The 17,309-nt window shown below is 47.2% G+C and overlaps 1 protein-coding gene across 1 annotated transcript in view; it reads right to left on the bottom strand.

Moving 5' to 3' along the window:
• Positions 1-217: 217 nt before the first annotated feature.
• Positions 218-17,309, bottom strand: part of LOC147630320 (uncharacterized) — a 40,622-nt gene continuing 23,530 nt past the window's right edge. The window contains exon 2 of the mRNA XM_086809973.1: positions 218-645. Within this exon, the coding sequence (XP_086666099.1) occupies positions 427-645 (219 nt within the window). The 3' untranslated portion in view covers positions 218-426. The remainder of the gene's footprint in view (positions 646-17,309) is intronic.

Raw genomic sequence — 17,309 nt, 5'->3', positions numbered from 1 at the left:
CTATGCCCCTGCCCCTGCCCCTGCCCCCTCTTTTCACTTCACTAACTGGAGGATAGTGTTCTCAGGGGGGGAAAAAAAAAAAAAAAAAAAACTTGGCATCTTCAACAAGCTGTATGAATTTCTAAAATCTTTAGCAGAGCTACATGTACCTTTATAGAATTCGAATGGATCCATACAAACTGACAATTTATGATCAAAGTAGCAGACATTTGAATACTGTAAGCTCAAAACACTAGCAATATCCAGTATCAAGATGTTAGATACAGTTTTACAGTGGATTTGACTGGATACATTTCAAGCATGAGCTAGTCTGCAACTTGCCATAGAGTTGTTATCTTTTGCAGGTTATCTGCAACAACAGCTAAAAAGCTAAAAGACTCAACACCCTAAAAAGTGTACGGCCAACCTGCAAGTACTTCGGGTTCTTCAACTCCAGGTGGAAGTCTCTGTGGACTGATGCACATTACCATTCAACGTGCACAGAGGACCTTTCAGTTTCACCGACCTTGTCGGCAGTTTAACTTCAAAGTTTGAGGGGCTTTGGGTGCAGCCGGTGGAGGCTTGTGGAATGACTTCATTCAAGAATTCCTGGGCAACATCACCATCTTCATCCATCATAAGTTTCTCTACATACCACTGCAAACCCTGTGATTGCACATTTTGTTATTGATCACTCAGAGGACAAGGAAATGCTGAATCCCGTCACTTTTAGATAGAAAAAAAATGGCAACCAGAATATCATGCAGATCAGTCAAAGGAGAACAAGAAAAGCAGAAATTAAATCCAATCACTTTTAATAAAAAAGATTTTGCAAACAGAATAGCATACATGTATGCACGTGCGTGTGTGTATGTTACAATGGTTTTGTGCATGGGCAAGCATCCTTTTTTTCCGTGAAAAAGATCCTTCAATTAGTTAAAGAAAAAAACAGCCACAAAGGGCTAAGTACAACCACGAAGGGCTAAATACAAACTCGCCTCATATAAGGGCAGGAAACAAGCAATCATAAGGGGAAGAGATGCTTCTCCTCCGGCTGGCCGCTCTTTGAAGAGAAGGCTATCTCATACAAGGGGGGGGGGGGGGGGGGAAGCAACCACACAGGTGGCTTGTAATGCCAAATGGGGTCACCATCTCTATCTGTGAGGGAAGGGCCTGACCTCCAAAGTCTCAAGAAGGCTTCCCGCCGCTTCCGCATGCGGTCAGAACCTCCCTGTAACTTCTCCCACTAACCGCAGAGGGGGTGAATGATATCAAGCCATATGCTCCTAATGGTCTCTGCTAGCGGAGTGTGGGTGCCCTTGATGGCCTCGTTGCATCTAGCACGCCAAATGGGGGGAAGGACAACCACACAGATGGTTTGTAATGCCAAATGGGGTCACCGTCTCTATCTGTGAGGAAAGGGCCTGACCTCCAAAGTCTCAAGGAGGCTTCCCGCCGCTTCTGCATGCGGTCAGAACCTCCCTATAACTTCCCCCACTGACCGCAGACGGTGTGAATGCTATCAAGCCATATGCTCCTGATGGTCTCAACCGGCAGAGTGTGGGTACCCTCGATGGCCTCGCTGCATCTAGCACGCCAAATGTGCCAAGCTGCAATGCTACTACAAATCTCCCATCTCTAGCATGAGCCTGGCCGCCAAGCACCTATAGGAGGGGTTGTGACTAGTACTGCTGCAATACAATGGTGAGAGACCTAAAGGGCTAGTCCTCGGGGGGGGGCCGCACGGGGCGGTCCGCACGGGGCGATTGGGGGGTTAAGGCACCCTTGCCTCAACACTAGACTCTAAAACAAGCAAAGCAATTAACCCCCGACATGTGCCCTGCCTACCTTCGCCTTGTGTCCATTGCGTACGGCCCTAGCCTTCTTTGCAAGGTGGCAGCACGGCTTCGACCCAACATCCAACCCTCTGGTTGGCATATTAGGCTTTCCTATGACAGTCTGCTTCCCGGGCCTTAGGAAGGAATACCTTCCTCTCCTCCCAGTGATAGGTGGTGCTATCGGGAGAGTGATGGAATCCCCCTCCACCGCCGCTTCGGTTCTTGCTCAGGCGGCCGGGATTCCATCCCTTCATATCTGCATAGCCTCTCCGGAGATGGTGCCACATGCCATATCTCTTCCTTGCCTCCGAGGAACCCCGATTCTGCAAAGAGTAGGGTACTATGGCCTCCTAGGCCAATTCTTCATATGCAGGCAGATGATGTTGGTCATGTCCACCCGGCCACTCCCAGCTAGTTCAGGTGTGAACCCAGCTTACTCACCAACACTTTTTCCCTGCGGCTAGACACAGGTTTTTTCCCCGTGTGAACACACTCTTATGTGTTGGGCACTTAGCCCTAGGCTTTTTAATACTCTCATTGTACTTTCATTATATCATTATTGAATACATCTTTTCCACCACACATTTCTCTGTGCTTGAGCTTGTGTGTGTGTGTGTGTGTGTGTGTGTGTGTGTGTGTGTGTGTGTGTGCAGGCTAGCTGCCCTCCTACCCAACATTGGTATCAAAGCTAGGGTTTGCCCTTCTTGCTCAAGCTTGAGCCTACTACACTGAGGACTGAACAGTGAGCACATAATCTCTGCTGCTCACGCACTCTCTCTCTAGATCTGCATGTACTCTCCGTTGCGTACAGATCTACACGCTGCCGTACACGTCACCTGCGCTGCAGGTTTGCATCTGTGCACTTCAACGCTGTTGTACTAGCTTTGCCTTCTAGCTACGCATTTACTGCAGGTGCCGTCGGCAGCTGTTGCCACTGTACTTTGTTGCGCTACCGTACTTTGTGCGGTGCTGTCCACTGCTCATGACCTGCTGCAGCTAGCCTTGCTGCTGCACCCAACTGAGCTACGCGTTACCTGCCGCTATTGTGCGCCGCCAACAACCTGTTGTGTGCCCCCGACTGTACCTGTCGCCCGACTGTACCCAACTATGCACCTGGCGAGCACTGACAGTGTGCAAAATTTGGGGCATTTGAAAATTTTCAAAAATTTCAGCCCCCACAAGTTTACAGATTTGCAGGTCTGTGGGATTTGCAAATTTTGACATGAAATTGCACATTTTGTCTGTTAAAATTTGGGGCTTTTCACCATTGAGCCTGTAATTGCAACATTGGCACACATTGGCATTGATTTCAGCAGATTTGGTGCGTAATTGCACTAGAAATTTGGAGATTTTGCAAAAATTGCTACTATTTGCAGGTCTATTATAGACATTTGGAGGCATTTTGGGTGTTACAGGCACATTCACTTGGCCTTGGGGAATTACAACATTGGTGCAGGTGACAATTGCACATTTGGACACTTTAGAAGATTTACAAGTGCAGATTTACAGGTGCCAGTGCAGGTTTGGTCTAGTTGGCTGCCTAAAAATTGGGGCTTTTCTACATTGAGCCCATTTTTGCAGCATTTGATCCATTTACCTTTGATTTTGCTAGGATTTACGCACTTGCAGCTCTTACGGGTGTCAGTTGATCGTGTTTTCAACGGCACATGTATACATTAGTGGTTTGCTGTAGTATATGTATGCCATTATGGACACTTTGACAGATTTGCATTATCGTGCAGTACACTTGCAGATTTGGGACATGCATATGCATTTCTTGTGGTGAAGGAGTTCCCTTTCAATCCATTAATTATCCTAGTATTTATCACCTGCATTCTTACAGTTTTGATGGGCATTGCCTACTCTTGTAGTGACCTGTGAACAGATTTGCTGTGTTGTGTGACAGATTTGCTATGTCGTCATGGCCAACAGTAACAACAACCTCTTTGGCATGCTATCTCAAGAGGACAAGCTCAATGGGGATAACTACCCTATGTGGGCTTATATGATGCGTCATGTATTGGTTGCCAAGAATGTATGGCTATATGTGGATGGCACTGAGGAGCTTCCTCTCACACCTGCTCCAGCGGAAGGTGAAGTGATTCTCGCTCACCCTCCTGCAGGTCAACCTTCTCGTCCTCCTCCTACCCAGCAACAACGTACTTGGGATGCTAGGGATGCTCAGTCCCATGCATTGATTGCTCTCTCGTGCCGCAGGCACATCATTTTGCATATTTGTTCCTGCACCACCGCTAAGATTGCTTGGGATACCTTGGCGGCAATGTATTCAGGTCGCATGAGGCTCATGTAGCTTACCTTCGGGCCAAGCTTGAGACTAAACGCATGCTTGAAGGTGACTCTATCGATCAGTACCTTACGCATATGAAAGACCTTCGAGAGAAACTCATTAACATTGATGAGGTCTTGAGACAGATGGCTATCTTGTTCAGACAGTCTTGCGTAATTTGCCCGACTCTTATCAGCCATTTGGCACCACGTTGCGGTTGTTGGCTGGGAATGCACCTAATGCGGTCCCTTTTGACAACCTTGTGACTCTCTTGCTCAGTGAAGAGCAATCCCGTTCCAACAGGAACAACATGATGTCTGTTGAGTCAGCAATGATTGCTCCCTTTCGTGGCAATTGATCTGAGCCTAAATCTAGACCATCGGATCCTCCCAAGACAGAGGACAAGCCTGAAAAGAAAAAACGTTGTAATTATTGCAAGAAAACAGGGCACACCATAGAGGAATGCAAAAAGCGTATTGAGAATGAAAAAAAGAAGAAGCTGGCATCTTCTTCAACAAGTGCAGATCAGGCCAATTTGGCTACACATGTATCAGCTTTGACCATTACATCTTCATCACCTGCAGAGATGTCTTCTGATGCCGTTGCTTTTGATGACTATGCTCTATAGCCAGTACTTCTTGGTCTGCATTGTCTGAGAGATGTATTTCAGGGGAGGGTTTTACTTGCCCACATGCAGTTGGTGATGCCTCATGGTCACTTATGCTTGTTGACCCTTATGCTTGTCTATGATAGACGCTTTTTCTCATGTGATGTCTACTGAAGATGAAACCGGCCTCTGATAGAAAACCAGAGTGCGGTAGGAGCAATCACCCGTCCACTTGTAGTCTAGATGAGAAATAAAACACAGATTGGGGCTAGAGTGCCCAAATCTGAAAACACAACGACACCTGTTGGCCCCAAAGCTTGGCGCCCCTTGCGGTATTTCTTTATTCAATTAAAATAATATGTATGGCTGAGTACAACACAAAGACCAGCCAAGAGTTTACACCTGTAAGTCCAATCTGACTGCCCACAAATCCTTCTCAGCACAGAGGATCTATACACACAGATCTGTGTCCTCAAGCAACACACTGTGCTTTCCTCTGATCAGCCAAGTTCACAAAGCAGGCCAGCCATGGGCATACATCTGGCATAACTCAAGAGCATGATACATCTTCTCAGCTCAAACATACATGTGCTGTTCAATCTCTGTCTTAATCCCTTGTCAATCTGCCATACTCCTCCTCTCACAAGGAGCCAGATAACACATACCTGCAGCAGCAGACATCAAGCAATAGAAAGAGAGATGGATGAACAGAGACAAGGCTTACCAAGTTCAGCTCGTGAAACAGCACTGGAGGAAGCAACAGCACTAACTGTGCCTGCAGGCACTTGAATCCACAATCCTGCTTCACACGTGTGCTTGCTCTTGCCTGTATCCTCCTCCTGATGCTCACTCCTATGCTGTCCTTGAAAGTACAGATCTGAAAATCAGCACAGTACCCGTCTGTACCGCCTCGGGATACGTGCCAGGAGTTGTACTAGCATAAACAGCCTGCTGTCCACTTCTGTACCTGCCTGAATCAGCATACACAGTTCTGTCCAGCACCCTGAAAAGCGCCGCCTGCACCTACAGAATTCAGAAAAGCATGCGTCAGCCCCGTCCGTACACTGTACGGCTGTCGTACAGGGCTGTACGGCCTGTGTACTTGCTGGTACAGCCTGTACTGGCCTGTGCGCAGAGTTCCCAGCAGCAGTCTGTGCGCAGCCAGCCACAGAGAAGAAAGAGAGAGAGAGAGAGTTTGCCCAGTTCTGGCCGTACAGTGCTGTACGGCTGGTTCCACTCAGAAAAACAGCAACCAGACTGGTCTTCAGCAGCCGCCTCCTTCTTCCTGTGCTTTTCCACGCTAGTACACAAGCGCATGAGGGCTTCTCCACTTTTGCTATACGATTCCCCAAAAAGGGAAGAGAGAGAGAGAAGAGAGAGAAAACTCCTCCTCTCACAATTTAATCCCTAGGGCCCCAACTTAAATAAGTTCCTAGGGCCACTAAGGCCTAGGGGCAAACTTCAATAAACATTAAAACCTAATGTTTTTAGTTTCCCCCTTCACACCTAGGGATGTCCACACATCTTAAACACTGTCCGGGCACCCCCCATGTGAATCATAAAATATTCTGACCCTGCAACCACCATGCCCCACACTTGTCCTGCTCCATTTTCACAGGGCCATGACATACCCCCCTCTTGAAAGATGGCAAGCGTCCTCGATTGCATTCGGGTGATGCATCAAAATATCCAAAGTGAAATATACAATATGGCAAGATCAGTGTCCCAATCTCTCTAAGCCATACACATGTATCAACATTCACTGCAAACCAATGGCATAGTAATAGTCCAAGTTGTATACCACTGTGAACCATACATATCCACAAAAATCTCATGTGACTAGTACACATATATCATAGAAGTCCCATAAACAGATGTACTGTCAGCCTCAGTACCTTCGGATGAGATAAAATCTGCACCAAGCGACCTCTAGATGTCATCTGAGCCTGTCTGTATCAAGGGAGTGGAGGTGTTACCCCCCTCTTGAGCATCAGGTAATGCTCCAGACCCATGCTCTGCTGAACCTGAATGAGCCACAATAAGAGTCGGCTCTAACTCAAAGGCATCGAGATAAAGCTGCAAAACCTGAGGTGAATCTGTTAAGTCACCTTCCTCCATCCACTTCGCATCCATCGGTGAATAGTTCTTGAACTTCACAAGATAGCGACGGGAAACTTTACCTCGTACCTTCCTTTCTTTATGTGCCAGTATCTGCTCTAGAATCAGAACCTCATCAAGTTCCTCAACTTCCGGCTGAGCCTCATCTGATACATCCTCAGGCACATCCCCACGGAAAGGTCTAAGAAGACTCACGTGAAAAGCATTGTGAATCCTCCAGTGATGTGGTAACTTCAAACGATAGGTTACCTCACCAATCTTTTCCAAAACCTGAAAAGGCCCATAATATCGCATACTCAATTTAGGGAATAAGCGCTCTTTACCCTTCATCTTCTTGAGTCTAGCCTTTTCAAAACGCAAAAGAACCCAATCACCCAATGCAAATTGTAAATCACGTCTGTGACGGTCTGCGGCTTTCTTTTGCTTCTGCTGAGTTTTCTGGAGGGCCAACTTAACTCTCCGATAAGCTTCATCCAAGCTCTCCACATACTGATCAGCCTCAAAGATCTTATCCTTTGTATGCAAAATGGGTGGAACCTTCTTCCCTCCTTCTACAATCTCAAAAGGCGCCTTGCCTGTCGAGCTATGTACAGTGTTGTTATATGCAAACTCCACTAAAGGAAGATACTTTTCCCATTGTTGCTTGTGCTCTGACACATAACACTTGAGAAGATCCAACACTGTAGAGTTAGCCTCTTCTGACTGACCATCTGTCTGTGGATGAAATGACGATGAAAACTTGAGAGTTGTACCCATGTTGTCAAACAACCCTCTCCAAAACAAACTCGTCATCCGTGGATCACGGTCACTAATGATAGACGTAGGCAAGCCATGATACTTGAAGATGTTCGCCATGAACAACTTCACCATATGATCCACTTTAATTGTCTTCCCACGGGAATGAAATGAGCCTGCTTACTGAACCTGCATATGATAGTCCAGATACCATCATTTCCCGTTTGTGTCCGTGGAAGATCAAATACAAAATCCATGGCAATGCTCTCCCAAGGTCTATCCGGAATAGGTAAAGGCTGTAATAACCCTGGTGTCTTCTGACGGTCAAACTTTACCTTCTGACATACGATGCATTGCCTCACAAAGGCATCAACATCTCTTCTCAAGGTTGGCCAATAAAAGAAAGTCTCCACTGCTTTTACCGTAGCGTCAATACCTCTATGACCTGCATACGGTGGAGCATGACTTTCATTCATAACCTTGAGTCGCAATGGCCTGGTAACACACAGTCTGCCATGCATCAATAAAAACCCATCTCTGAGAGTGTAATGCTCATGCCGCTGACCCTCAGACATCTGATCATACAACCTTTCAAAATCCCCATCATGGGCATACTGCTCTTTCATTTCATCAAGCTCATGATGATAAGCAAGTGAAACTGCAGAGACCTGTGGCTTGCGTGACAAAGCATCTGCCACTACATTCTTTTTGCCTTCCACATGCACAATCTGGAAGTGAAACATTGACAAAAAGTTTGCCCAACGCATATGCTTCTCTGAAAGCTTAGTCTGCGTGAGGAAATATCGCAAGGTCTGATGATCTGTCTGCACAGTGAAATCAGCCCCAAGCAAGTAGTGTTTCCATGTAGAAAGAGCGTGAATTACAGCCAACATCTCTCTCATACACCTGTAAATGCTTCTCAGCATCTTGCAAAACTCTACTCTCATAGGCTATCACATGTCCCTCTTGCATGAGAACTGCACCAATGCTACTTCCACATGCATCACACTGGACAACAAAAGCCTTTCGGAGATCCGGTAACACCAATACTGGGTCCGAAGTAAGCTTTTCTTTGAGCTTTTTGAATGCTGTAATTTCCCGATCAGCCCATCTAAACGGAGTTGCTTTCTTCGTCAAAGCATGAAGAGGCGAAGCAATTTCAGCAAAGTGCCGTATGTAACGCCTGTAATAGGAACACAATCCTAAAAAGCTGCGTACATCATGCACGGTCCTCAAAGCTGGCCAATTAAGTATTGCTTCCACCTTTGCTGGATCCATACGGACTCCATGACCAGACACAATATGCCCCAAGAAATGTATCTCCTGCAAGAAAAACTCACTCTTCTTGCCATTAACCACCAATCTATGGTTTCTGAGTTCTGCAAACACAATGGCCAAATGCCTTCTATGCTCTTCCTCAGTTCGTGAATGCACAATCATATCATCAAAGAATGTGCCCACAAACTCTCTATGAGGCCTGAAAATCCTGTCCATCATTCTGTTAAATGTGGCAGGCGCATTTGTCAAACCAAAGGGCATAACCAAGAACTCATACAACCCAAATGTGGTTCGGAATGCTGTCTTATGCACATCCTCGGGTCTAATGCGTATCTGATGATACCCGCTTTTCAAGTCAATACGACTAAAAACTGTGGAGCCCTGTAAGCGGTCCAAGATGTCATCGATCCTCGGTATGGGGAATCGATTCTTGATGGTATTCTTATTCAGCGCCCTGTAATCTATACACATGCGCCAAGAACCATCCTTCTTCTGCACTAAGAGCACAGGTGAGTAAAAGGGTGATGAGCTAGGCTGAATCAACCCCTTATTCAATAGCTCCTGCACCTGACTCATAATCTCTTCCTGTTGGGCTGCACTAACACGATACGGCGGTCTATTCGGTGGAGTACTACCAGGAATCAGATCTATGGCATGATCTTCTGGCCTCTCAGGAGGTAATTCTCCTGGCAATGACTCGGAAAAACAGTCTTGAAACCCCTTAAGAAATCAGCCCTGTCCTTATCTAACATTGACAAATTAGACTTAGACTCATCATCCTGTGCATCCTTTACATAAATCAAGTACGCGGAAAGATGCTTTTTCATTACTGATGAAATCGCCGAAGCGGATACAATAGGAACAGATTCCCCTTTGAGTTTTACATCCAATACATGCTCTTTCCCTCTATGAGTCAGAGTAATTTTCCTATTGTAAGTATCCACCACCGCATGTATCCTGTGGCACCATGGCATCCCCAACAAAACATCACAGCCATCCAAAGGCATGATGAAGAACTCCTCGCTGTCCACATAACCCTGCAAATGAAGCCGAAGCTTCCCAATAATAGGAGTAACGGGTTCTGCATACCCTGGACAAGCCATATTAGCCTCATGTAACGGCCCCATCTCCTCTGCGCGAATCCCCAATCGGCCAGCCAAATCTGGTGAAATGAAGTTGGCTCTAGCACCTGTGTCAAAGAAGATCAAAGCATTCTGATCTCTCACTTTGCCCCATGCCCTGCACAACTCTGTAGCTTCACCACTTAGCTGCTCCCCCACAAGATCAGGAACTAAGCCTGCAGAAGGCTTTGGTTTCTTTGGCTTGGGCTCTCCTTTATTGTCAGGGTCCTTCTTGGACGTTCTTTTGGGACAATTGAATGACATATGTCCCTCTTCAGTACAGTAAAAACACTTTTGAGCATCTCTCAAAGCCTGTCTTTCCTCAGAAGTCCTTTTGGGCATTGGCAACTTCTTATACTTTGTCTCTGTAGACCCTTTAGCATCACGAGAAGCATGCCCAAATTTTTCAGCTTTCTTGCCCAATTTCTTACTGCCTTTAAACCCAGATGAACCACCTGTGAGTAACGCATTAGCTGTCATAGCATTTTCAATCATCTGTGACATGTTCGTTACTCTTGTCTTTATACAATAATCTTGTACCTCCTTGGGCAGCCCACAACAATATTTCTCAACCTGCTCAGATAATGGCACGGCACGATAAGAAGTCACTGGGAGTAGAGCTTCCCAAAACTTCTTGTTATAATCCTCCAAACTATCACACTTTGAAGCATCCAGCTTGTGCCATGCGGTCATAACATCCACCTCAAATGTAGATGTAAGCCATACGGAAGAGAGAACCTGTTTGAATTGGACCCATGTGGTGGGTGCTATGCCCTGCAAAAGAAGAGTAGACCACCACTGCAAAGCATTGCCCTTGAGAAAAGTGGCAGCTTTCCTCACCTTGGAGGACTCTGTGTAATTCCCACCAGAAAAAGCAGCATCAAACTGCTGTAAAAAGGTAAGTGCCTTCAATTTATCCTTGGCCCCACTGAAAGTGTCAAACTTCACTGCAGCTCCCCCTTCCTTGTAATCCTTCGCCTTTCCCATAGGCGTTAGATTATCATATGGAAGTGGTTTTGTAAGATTGCTTCCCCCAACATTCATACCCATCATTGGGTCAACATTTCCCATTCCAGCACCAGGCATACCATACATCCCAGCCATGTTTCCATACATTCCACTATGCATACCTGGCTGCATGCCACCAAACATATTGCCTTGCATCCCAGGTTGCATGCTTCCAAACACATTTCCTTGCATACCGGACTGCATACCACCATACATATTCCCCTGCATGCCAGGCTGAAAATTGGCTCCAAAAGGCCCATACATACCCATGCCTCCCTGAGGATAACCCCCAGTCATGGATTGGAACACCGAGCCACCACCAAAGTACCCTGGATGCATGTTCTGCTGAGGAATAGGTGGCTGTCCATAGAAGGAACTCTGTGGGTTAGCACCAAAAGCATGCTGCATATTCGGAAACTGGGCAGCAGATGGATCCTGTGGAGTGGTACCACTATGACCCTGAGAAAGATTCTTTGAACGAACCTTCTTCTTCTTCTTCTGGGACTCTGTGCGGGGCTCTGAGCGAGATCTCAAAAATTCAGCAAATCTCTCACTCTGTGTGAGCTGCATAAAAGTATCCATAACACTAGCCAAGCGATCTTTGAACCGAGCATCATCATCCTCTTTACCATGCACATCTTCTGGCTGTGTTACATCCTCATAAGGCTCAACATCTGCAGCCTGTTCTCCTGCAAAGATATCCTCAGATACATCTCTCTCAGGAGAAGTCTCTTGCTCTTCTTCTTCATGATAGAAGTACTCTTCCTCTGTATCAGACATGATTGCTGAATTTTCAGCGATGGCTTTCTCCAAAGCAACCACGAGCTCACCCCCTTCAGAAAGTTGATGATTGGTCCCGGCAACGGAACCTTGAAACCGGCCTCTGATAGAAAACCAGAGTGCGGTAGGAGCAATCACCCGTCCACTTGTAGTCTAGATGAGAAATAAAACACAGATTGGGGCTAGAGTGCCCAAATCTGAAAACACAACGACACCTGTTGGCCCCAAAGCTTGGCGCCCCTTGCGGTATTTCTTTATTCAATTAAAATAATATGTATGGCTGAGTACAACACAAAGACCAGCCAAGAGTTTACACCTGTAAGTCCAATCTGACTGCCCACAAATCCTTCTCAGCACAGAGGATCTATACACACAGATCTGTGTCCTCAAGCAACACATTGTGCTTTCCTCTAATCAGCCAAGTTCACAAAGCAGGCCAGCCATGGGCATACATCTGGCATAACTCAAGAGCATGATACATCTTCTCAGCTCAAACATGCATGTGCTGTTCAATCTCTGTCTTAATCCCTTGTCAATCTGCCATACTCCTCCTCTCACAAGGAGCCAGATAACACATACCTGCAGCAGCAGACATCAAGCAATAGAAAGAGAGATGGATGAACAGAGACAAGGCTTACCAAGTTCAGCTCGTGAAACAGCACTGGAGGAAGCAACAGCACTAATCTGTGCCTGCAGGCACTTGAATCCACAATCCTGCTTCACACGTGTGCTTGCTCTTGCCTGTATCCTCCTCCTGATGCTCACTCCTATGCTGTCCTTGAAAGTACAGATCTGAAAATCAGCACAGTACCTGTCTGTACCGCCCCGGGATACGTGCCAGGAGTTGTACTAGCATAAACAGCCTGCTGTCCACTTCTGTACCTGCCTGAATCAGCATACACAGTTCTGTCCAGCACCCTGAAAAGCGCCGCCTGCACCTACAGAATTCAGAAAAGCATGCGTCAGCCCCGTCCGTACACTGTACGGCTGTCGTACAGGGCTGTACGGCCTGTGTACTTGCTGGTACAGCCTGTACTGGCCTGTGCGCAGAGTTCCCAGCAGCAGTCTGTGCGCAGCCAGCCACAGAGAAGAAAGAGAGAGAGAGAGAGTTTGCCCAGTTCTGGCCGTACAGTGCTGTACGGCTGGTTCCACTCAGAAAAACAGCAACCAGACTGGTCTTCAGCAGCCGCCTCCTTCTTCCTGTGCTTTTCCACGCTAGTACACAAGCGCATGAGGGCTTCTCCACTTTTGCTACACGATTCCCCAAAAAGGGAAGAGAGAGAGAGAAGAGAGAGAAAACTCCTCCTCTCACAATTTAATCCCTAGGGCCCCAACTTAAATAAGTTCCTAGGGCCACTAAGGCCTAGGGGCAAACTTCAATAAACATTAAAACCTAATGTTTTTAGTTTCCCCCTTCACACCTAGGGATGTCCACACATCTTAAACACTGTCCGGGCACCCCCCATGTGAATCATAAAATATTCTGACCCTGCAACCACCATGCCCCACACTTGTCCTGCTCCATTTTCACAGGGCCATGACAGAAGATGCCTTTTATGTTGCTTTCCCTTGCAACGGGATTGTTTCTACAGTATTGACATTGTCACTTTCTCACATGTGATGTTTACTGGGAGTGCCTTCTACACACGTTGGCTTGCCTTCATGGTTGACATGTCACATGTATATTATTCATTGTGGGATTATGCATCTTTACACTTGCCATACATGCCACTGATCATGGCATTGCTGAGAGTTTCCTCATCCTCTCATAGCATTGGCTGATGCCCGCCCCGAGCCCCCACTTTTTCTCCGGATTTTCAGATTTCCCCCATTGCTGAATTTTTATTTTTATCAGCCCTACCATTGCTGATTTTTTCCTCATCGGACCCTCCATTGATGAGTTTACCTCTTGTAGCTTACATTGCATGTCTCACAGGCACGACTTTTGGATCTTGTTGCCTTTACACATGCGTATATCTGCTCCATCTTCTTATGCTCACTGGTGCCGTTACAAAGCTATGCTTTGCTATCTTGTTGTCATTGATGTGGATTACACACAGTTCAGTTTGGCATTTGGATGCTTACCTTGAGGGGGGTATTATATTTACTTTCCTTATTGGAGAATATTATAACACACCTTCTCCTAATGCAGCTTATGCGATGCCTCTTGATTTGATGCAGTTGATGTACACATGATCTTTGACATGCATTTCACGTGATGCGTTTATGTACTACTGTGCTCTAGCTTTAGCACTATGACATTGGGGTTTCTCATCTTCCCCGTCATATAGTGCTTGCTTTTCCCATTGGCATTGCAATTCATCTTTGCCATCGTGATCTCTCTTGATCACTCTTATTGTGGAGCATAGTGCAGGGCAACATTCACAGGTTTATCACCTTGCTACCCGTTCACACCATTCACTTGAGGGGGTTTGTTGGTCATGTCCACCCGGCCACTCCCGGCTAGTTCAGGTGTGAACCAACTTACTCACGAGCACTTTTTCCCTGTGCAGTGTGGCTGGAGACAGGTTTTTTTCCAGTGTGAACACACTCTTGTGTGTTGGGCACTTAGCCCTAGGCTTTTTAGTACTCTCATTGTACTTTCGTTATATCATTATTGAGTACATCTTTTCCAGCACTCACGTTTCTCTGTGCTTGAGCTTGTGTGTGTGTGTGTGTGTGTGTGTGCGCAAGTTAGCTGCCCTCCTACCCAACAGATGAGGCATCTCGCTAGAGCTTGTCCTCGTCGTAAGTCCCAGAGACCGCCTCTAGTGGTCCCCCCCACCCGGGATCTGATGCAAAGAGTAAAGTACTCTGCAATCCTAGGCCAATGCTTCATATGCAGGCAGATGAGGCATCTCGCTAGAGCTTGTCCTCATCGTCAGTCCAAGACATTCCCCCCCCCCACCCCCCCCCCCGGAGTCCGAGCTCAGATCCTCTTCAAGGGGGTGGGAGGGAAGATGGCCCCTGGCAATAGAGCACCAGGATTCGGCCACACCCGATACTGATGCCAGAGAGTGGCAAACTGTTGGCCCGAGACAGAGCCACCAGCCGACTTCCAGAGCTAAGCGTCGCCACCAAGCACGCCAAACTAGTTGAGCACAAGACCATTTCGAGCATTTATCTCAACAGCCACCCAATGGTGATGCCCCACCCCCTCCAAGTTACCTCAAGGAAACCACCTCTGGCCCCTCCTGTTTGGAGGCCATTACCTCGCCAAGATTCCTTTCTAGGTTCCCAGATTCTAGTGAGGTCCTTTGGCCCTACTGAGCCTTCAAGGGACTGGCAGTTGGCAAGGACCTTGCAGTTCTTGCATACGTGGTAAGCAACACAGGGAATCCTTTCCGAAGCAGGATTCCAGGCGAGCTTCGAAACCGTTGGAGTTGATTCACACTAACTTGTGTGGACTTCAGCAGACACCATCATTGGAAGGATCTCTCTATTTTATGCTGCTTGTTGATGACTGTACCAGATTCACGTGGGTCTACTTTCTTTCACAGAAGGACCAAGCTTTTGCACGGTTCAAGGATTGGCACGTGATGGTGGAAAAAGAGTCTGGATTGCAGGTAAAGACTCTCAGGGCTGACAAAGGGGGTGAATTCTCCTCGACTGTATTTCTCAGATTTTGTGCAGATCATGGCATCAAGAGGGAACTGGCCAATACAAGATCGCCTTCAGAGAATGGAGTTGTAGAACGCAAAAACAGGACTGTGGTGGAGATGGCGAGGACCATGCTGGAGCATTGTGATCTTCCTCGTCCACTTTGGGGAGAGGCTGTGGCAACGGCTGTCCATACCCTCAACCGGTCTCCAACGAGACTTCTGTACCTAATATGACTCCATTTGAGGCATACTTTGGCAGGAAACCTGATGTCTCGCATTTCCATGTTTTTGGGAGTGATGCATATGTACATATTCCGAAGAAGCAGAGGAGGAAGCTTGACTCCAAGTCCCGCAAGCTTATATTTGTGGGGTATAATTCTCTTTCCAAGGGATACAGATTGTATGATCCATACAGGAACGAGATTGTTGTCAGCCGGGATGTGGTCGTCGATGAGCATGTTCCAATATCCACTGTCGAGGAGCCGCCACTTCTTGGAGATCCAGAAGAGTTTGATGATGATTCCCAGACCATTGCTCCAGTTGATCAACCTCAGTCAGAACAGGAGGTTGAGCCCGCAGCTGGAGTAGAGCCCCCGCAACGGCTGGAGGCTCCTCGAACTGTTCGAGTACCCAGGTGGTTGTTGGACACCCTTCGGGAGTCAGGTGTCACGGAGTTACCCTCCGAGTGGACCACAGAGGACGGCCCTCGAAGATCACACAGAGTCTGAGACAAAAGCAATACAGCGGAGCTTCTTCAGGTAAACTATGCTCTGATGTCTCGTATTATGCGAGACAAGGAGCCCACTTCCGTAAAGGAAGCCCTCTCACAGGATACTTGGAGGAAAGCCATGCAAGTGGAACTTGATGCCATCGAGAAGAACAACACATGGGAGTTGGTACCAAGGCCGTCGAAACGGTCAGTCATTGGTGTCAAATGGGTCTTTAAGACCAAATATGCGTCAAATGGGTCGGTGGAGGACAAACACAAAGCCAGACTTGTGGCTAAAGGTTATGCTCAGCGGCCAGGCATCGACTACAAGGATACCTTTGCACCGACAGCACGGATGACCACAATTCGGACCGTTCTTGCCCTTGCTTCTTCTCAGAGGTGGCCCGTGTATCAAATGGATGTAAAATCTGTGTTCCTTAATGGTGACCTGCAGGAGGAGGTGTATGTTGAGCAGCCTCCAGGCTTTGTTGTTCCAGGATCAGAAGCGATGGTTTACAGGTTACGTAAGGCCTTGTATGGTCTTAAGCAGGCTCCCAAGGCTTGGAATCAGAAGATTGATTCCTTCTTTGTTCGGACTGGATTTCAGAGATCGGTTGCAAATCCTAACCTGTATCTCTTTCGGGAACGCGGCATGGTTATGATTATCATCCTTTATGTGGATGATCTCATTCTCACCGGCGGTCATGTGGAGCACATTGGCGTGACGAAGGCTGCCTTGTCAAAGGAGTTTGAGATGACCGACTTAGGCTTACTCCACTTCTTTTTGGGATTGGAGATCTGGCAGACCCAGAGGGGGTTTTTTGTCTCTCAGCAACGGTATGTTCATGAGTTGCTTGAGGCCTTTGGGATGGAGACCTGCAAGCCTATTACTTCGTCGATGGACCCAAACACAAAGTTAATGATCCTTGTGAGCCGGTTGATGCCTCGCAGTATCGGAAGTTGGTTGGTTCATTGATCTGGTTGCTGAATACCAGATTGGACTTAAGCTTCTTCGTGGGGCTGTTGAGCTCTTTTATGCAAACGCCATTGAAGTCTCATTGGGACGCACGATTACGGATCTTGCGGTATCTGCAGAGTACGAAGGATCTAGGACTCTTTTACAAAGGAGGGGATGGAGTCAGACTCCAAGGTTGGAGTGACTCAGATTGGGGAGGAGATCCAGACACGAGGAGATCTACTTCAGGTTACAATTTTACCCTCGGCTCAGGAGCAGTTTCTTGGAGCAG

This window comes from Cibotium barometz, chromosome 16, assembly GCF_041138505.1.
Source record: "Cibotium barometz isolate CiBa-2024 chromosome 16, ASM4113850v1, whole genome shotgun sequence".
NCBI lineage: Eukaryota > Viridiplantae > Streptophyta > Polypodiopsida > Cyatheales > Cibotiaceae > Cibotium > Cibotium barometz.
The sequence above is the reverse complement of the archived record's forward strand: the minus strand, read 5'-3'. Positions and strand labels throughout refer to the sequence as shown.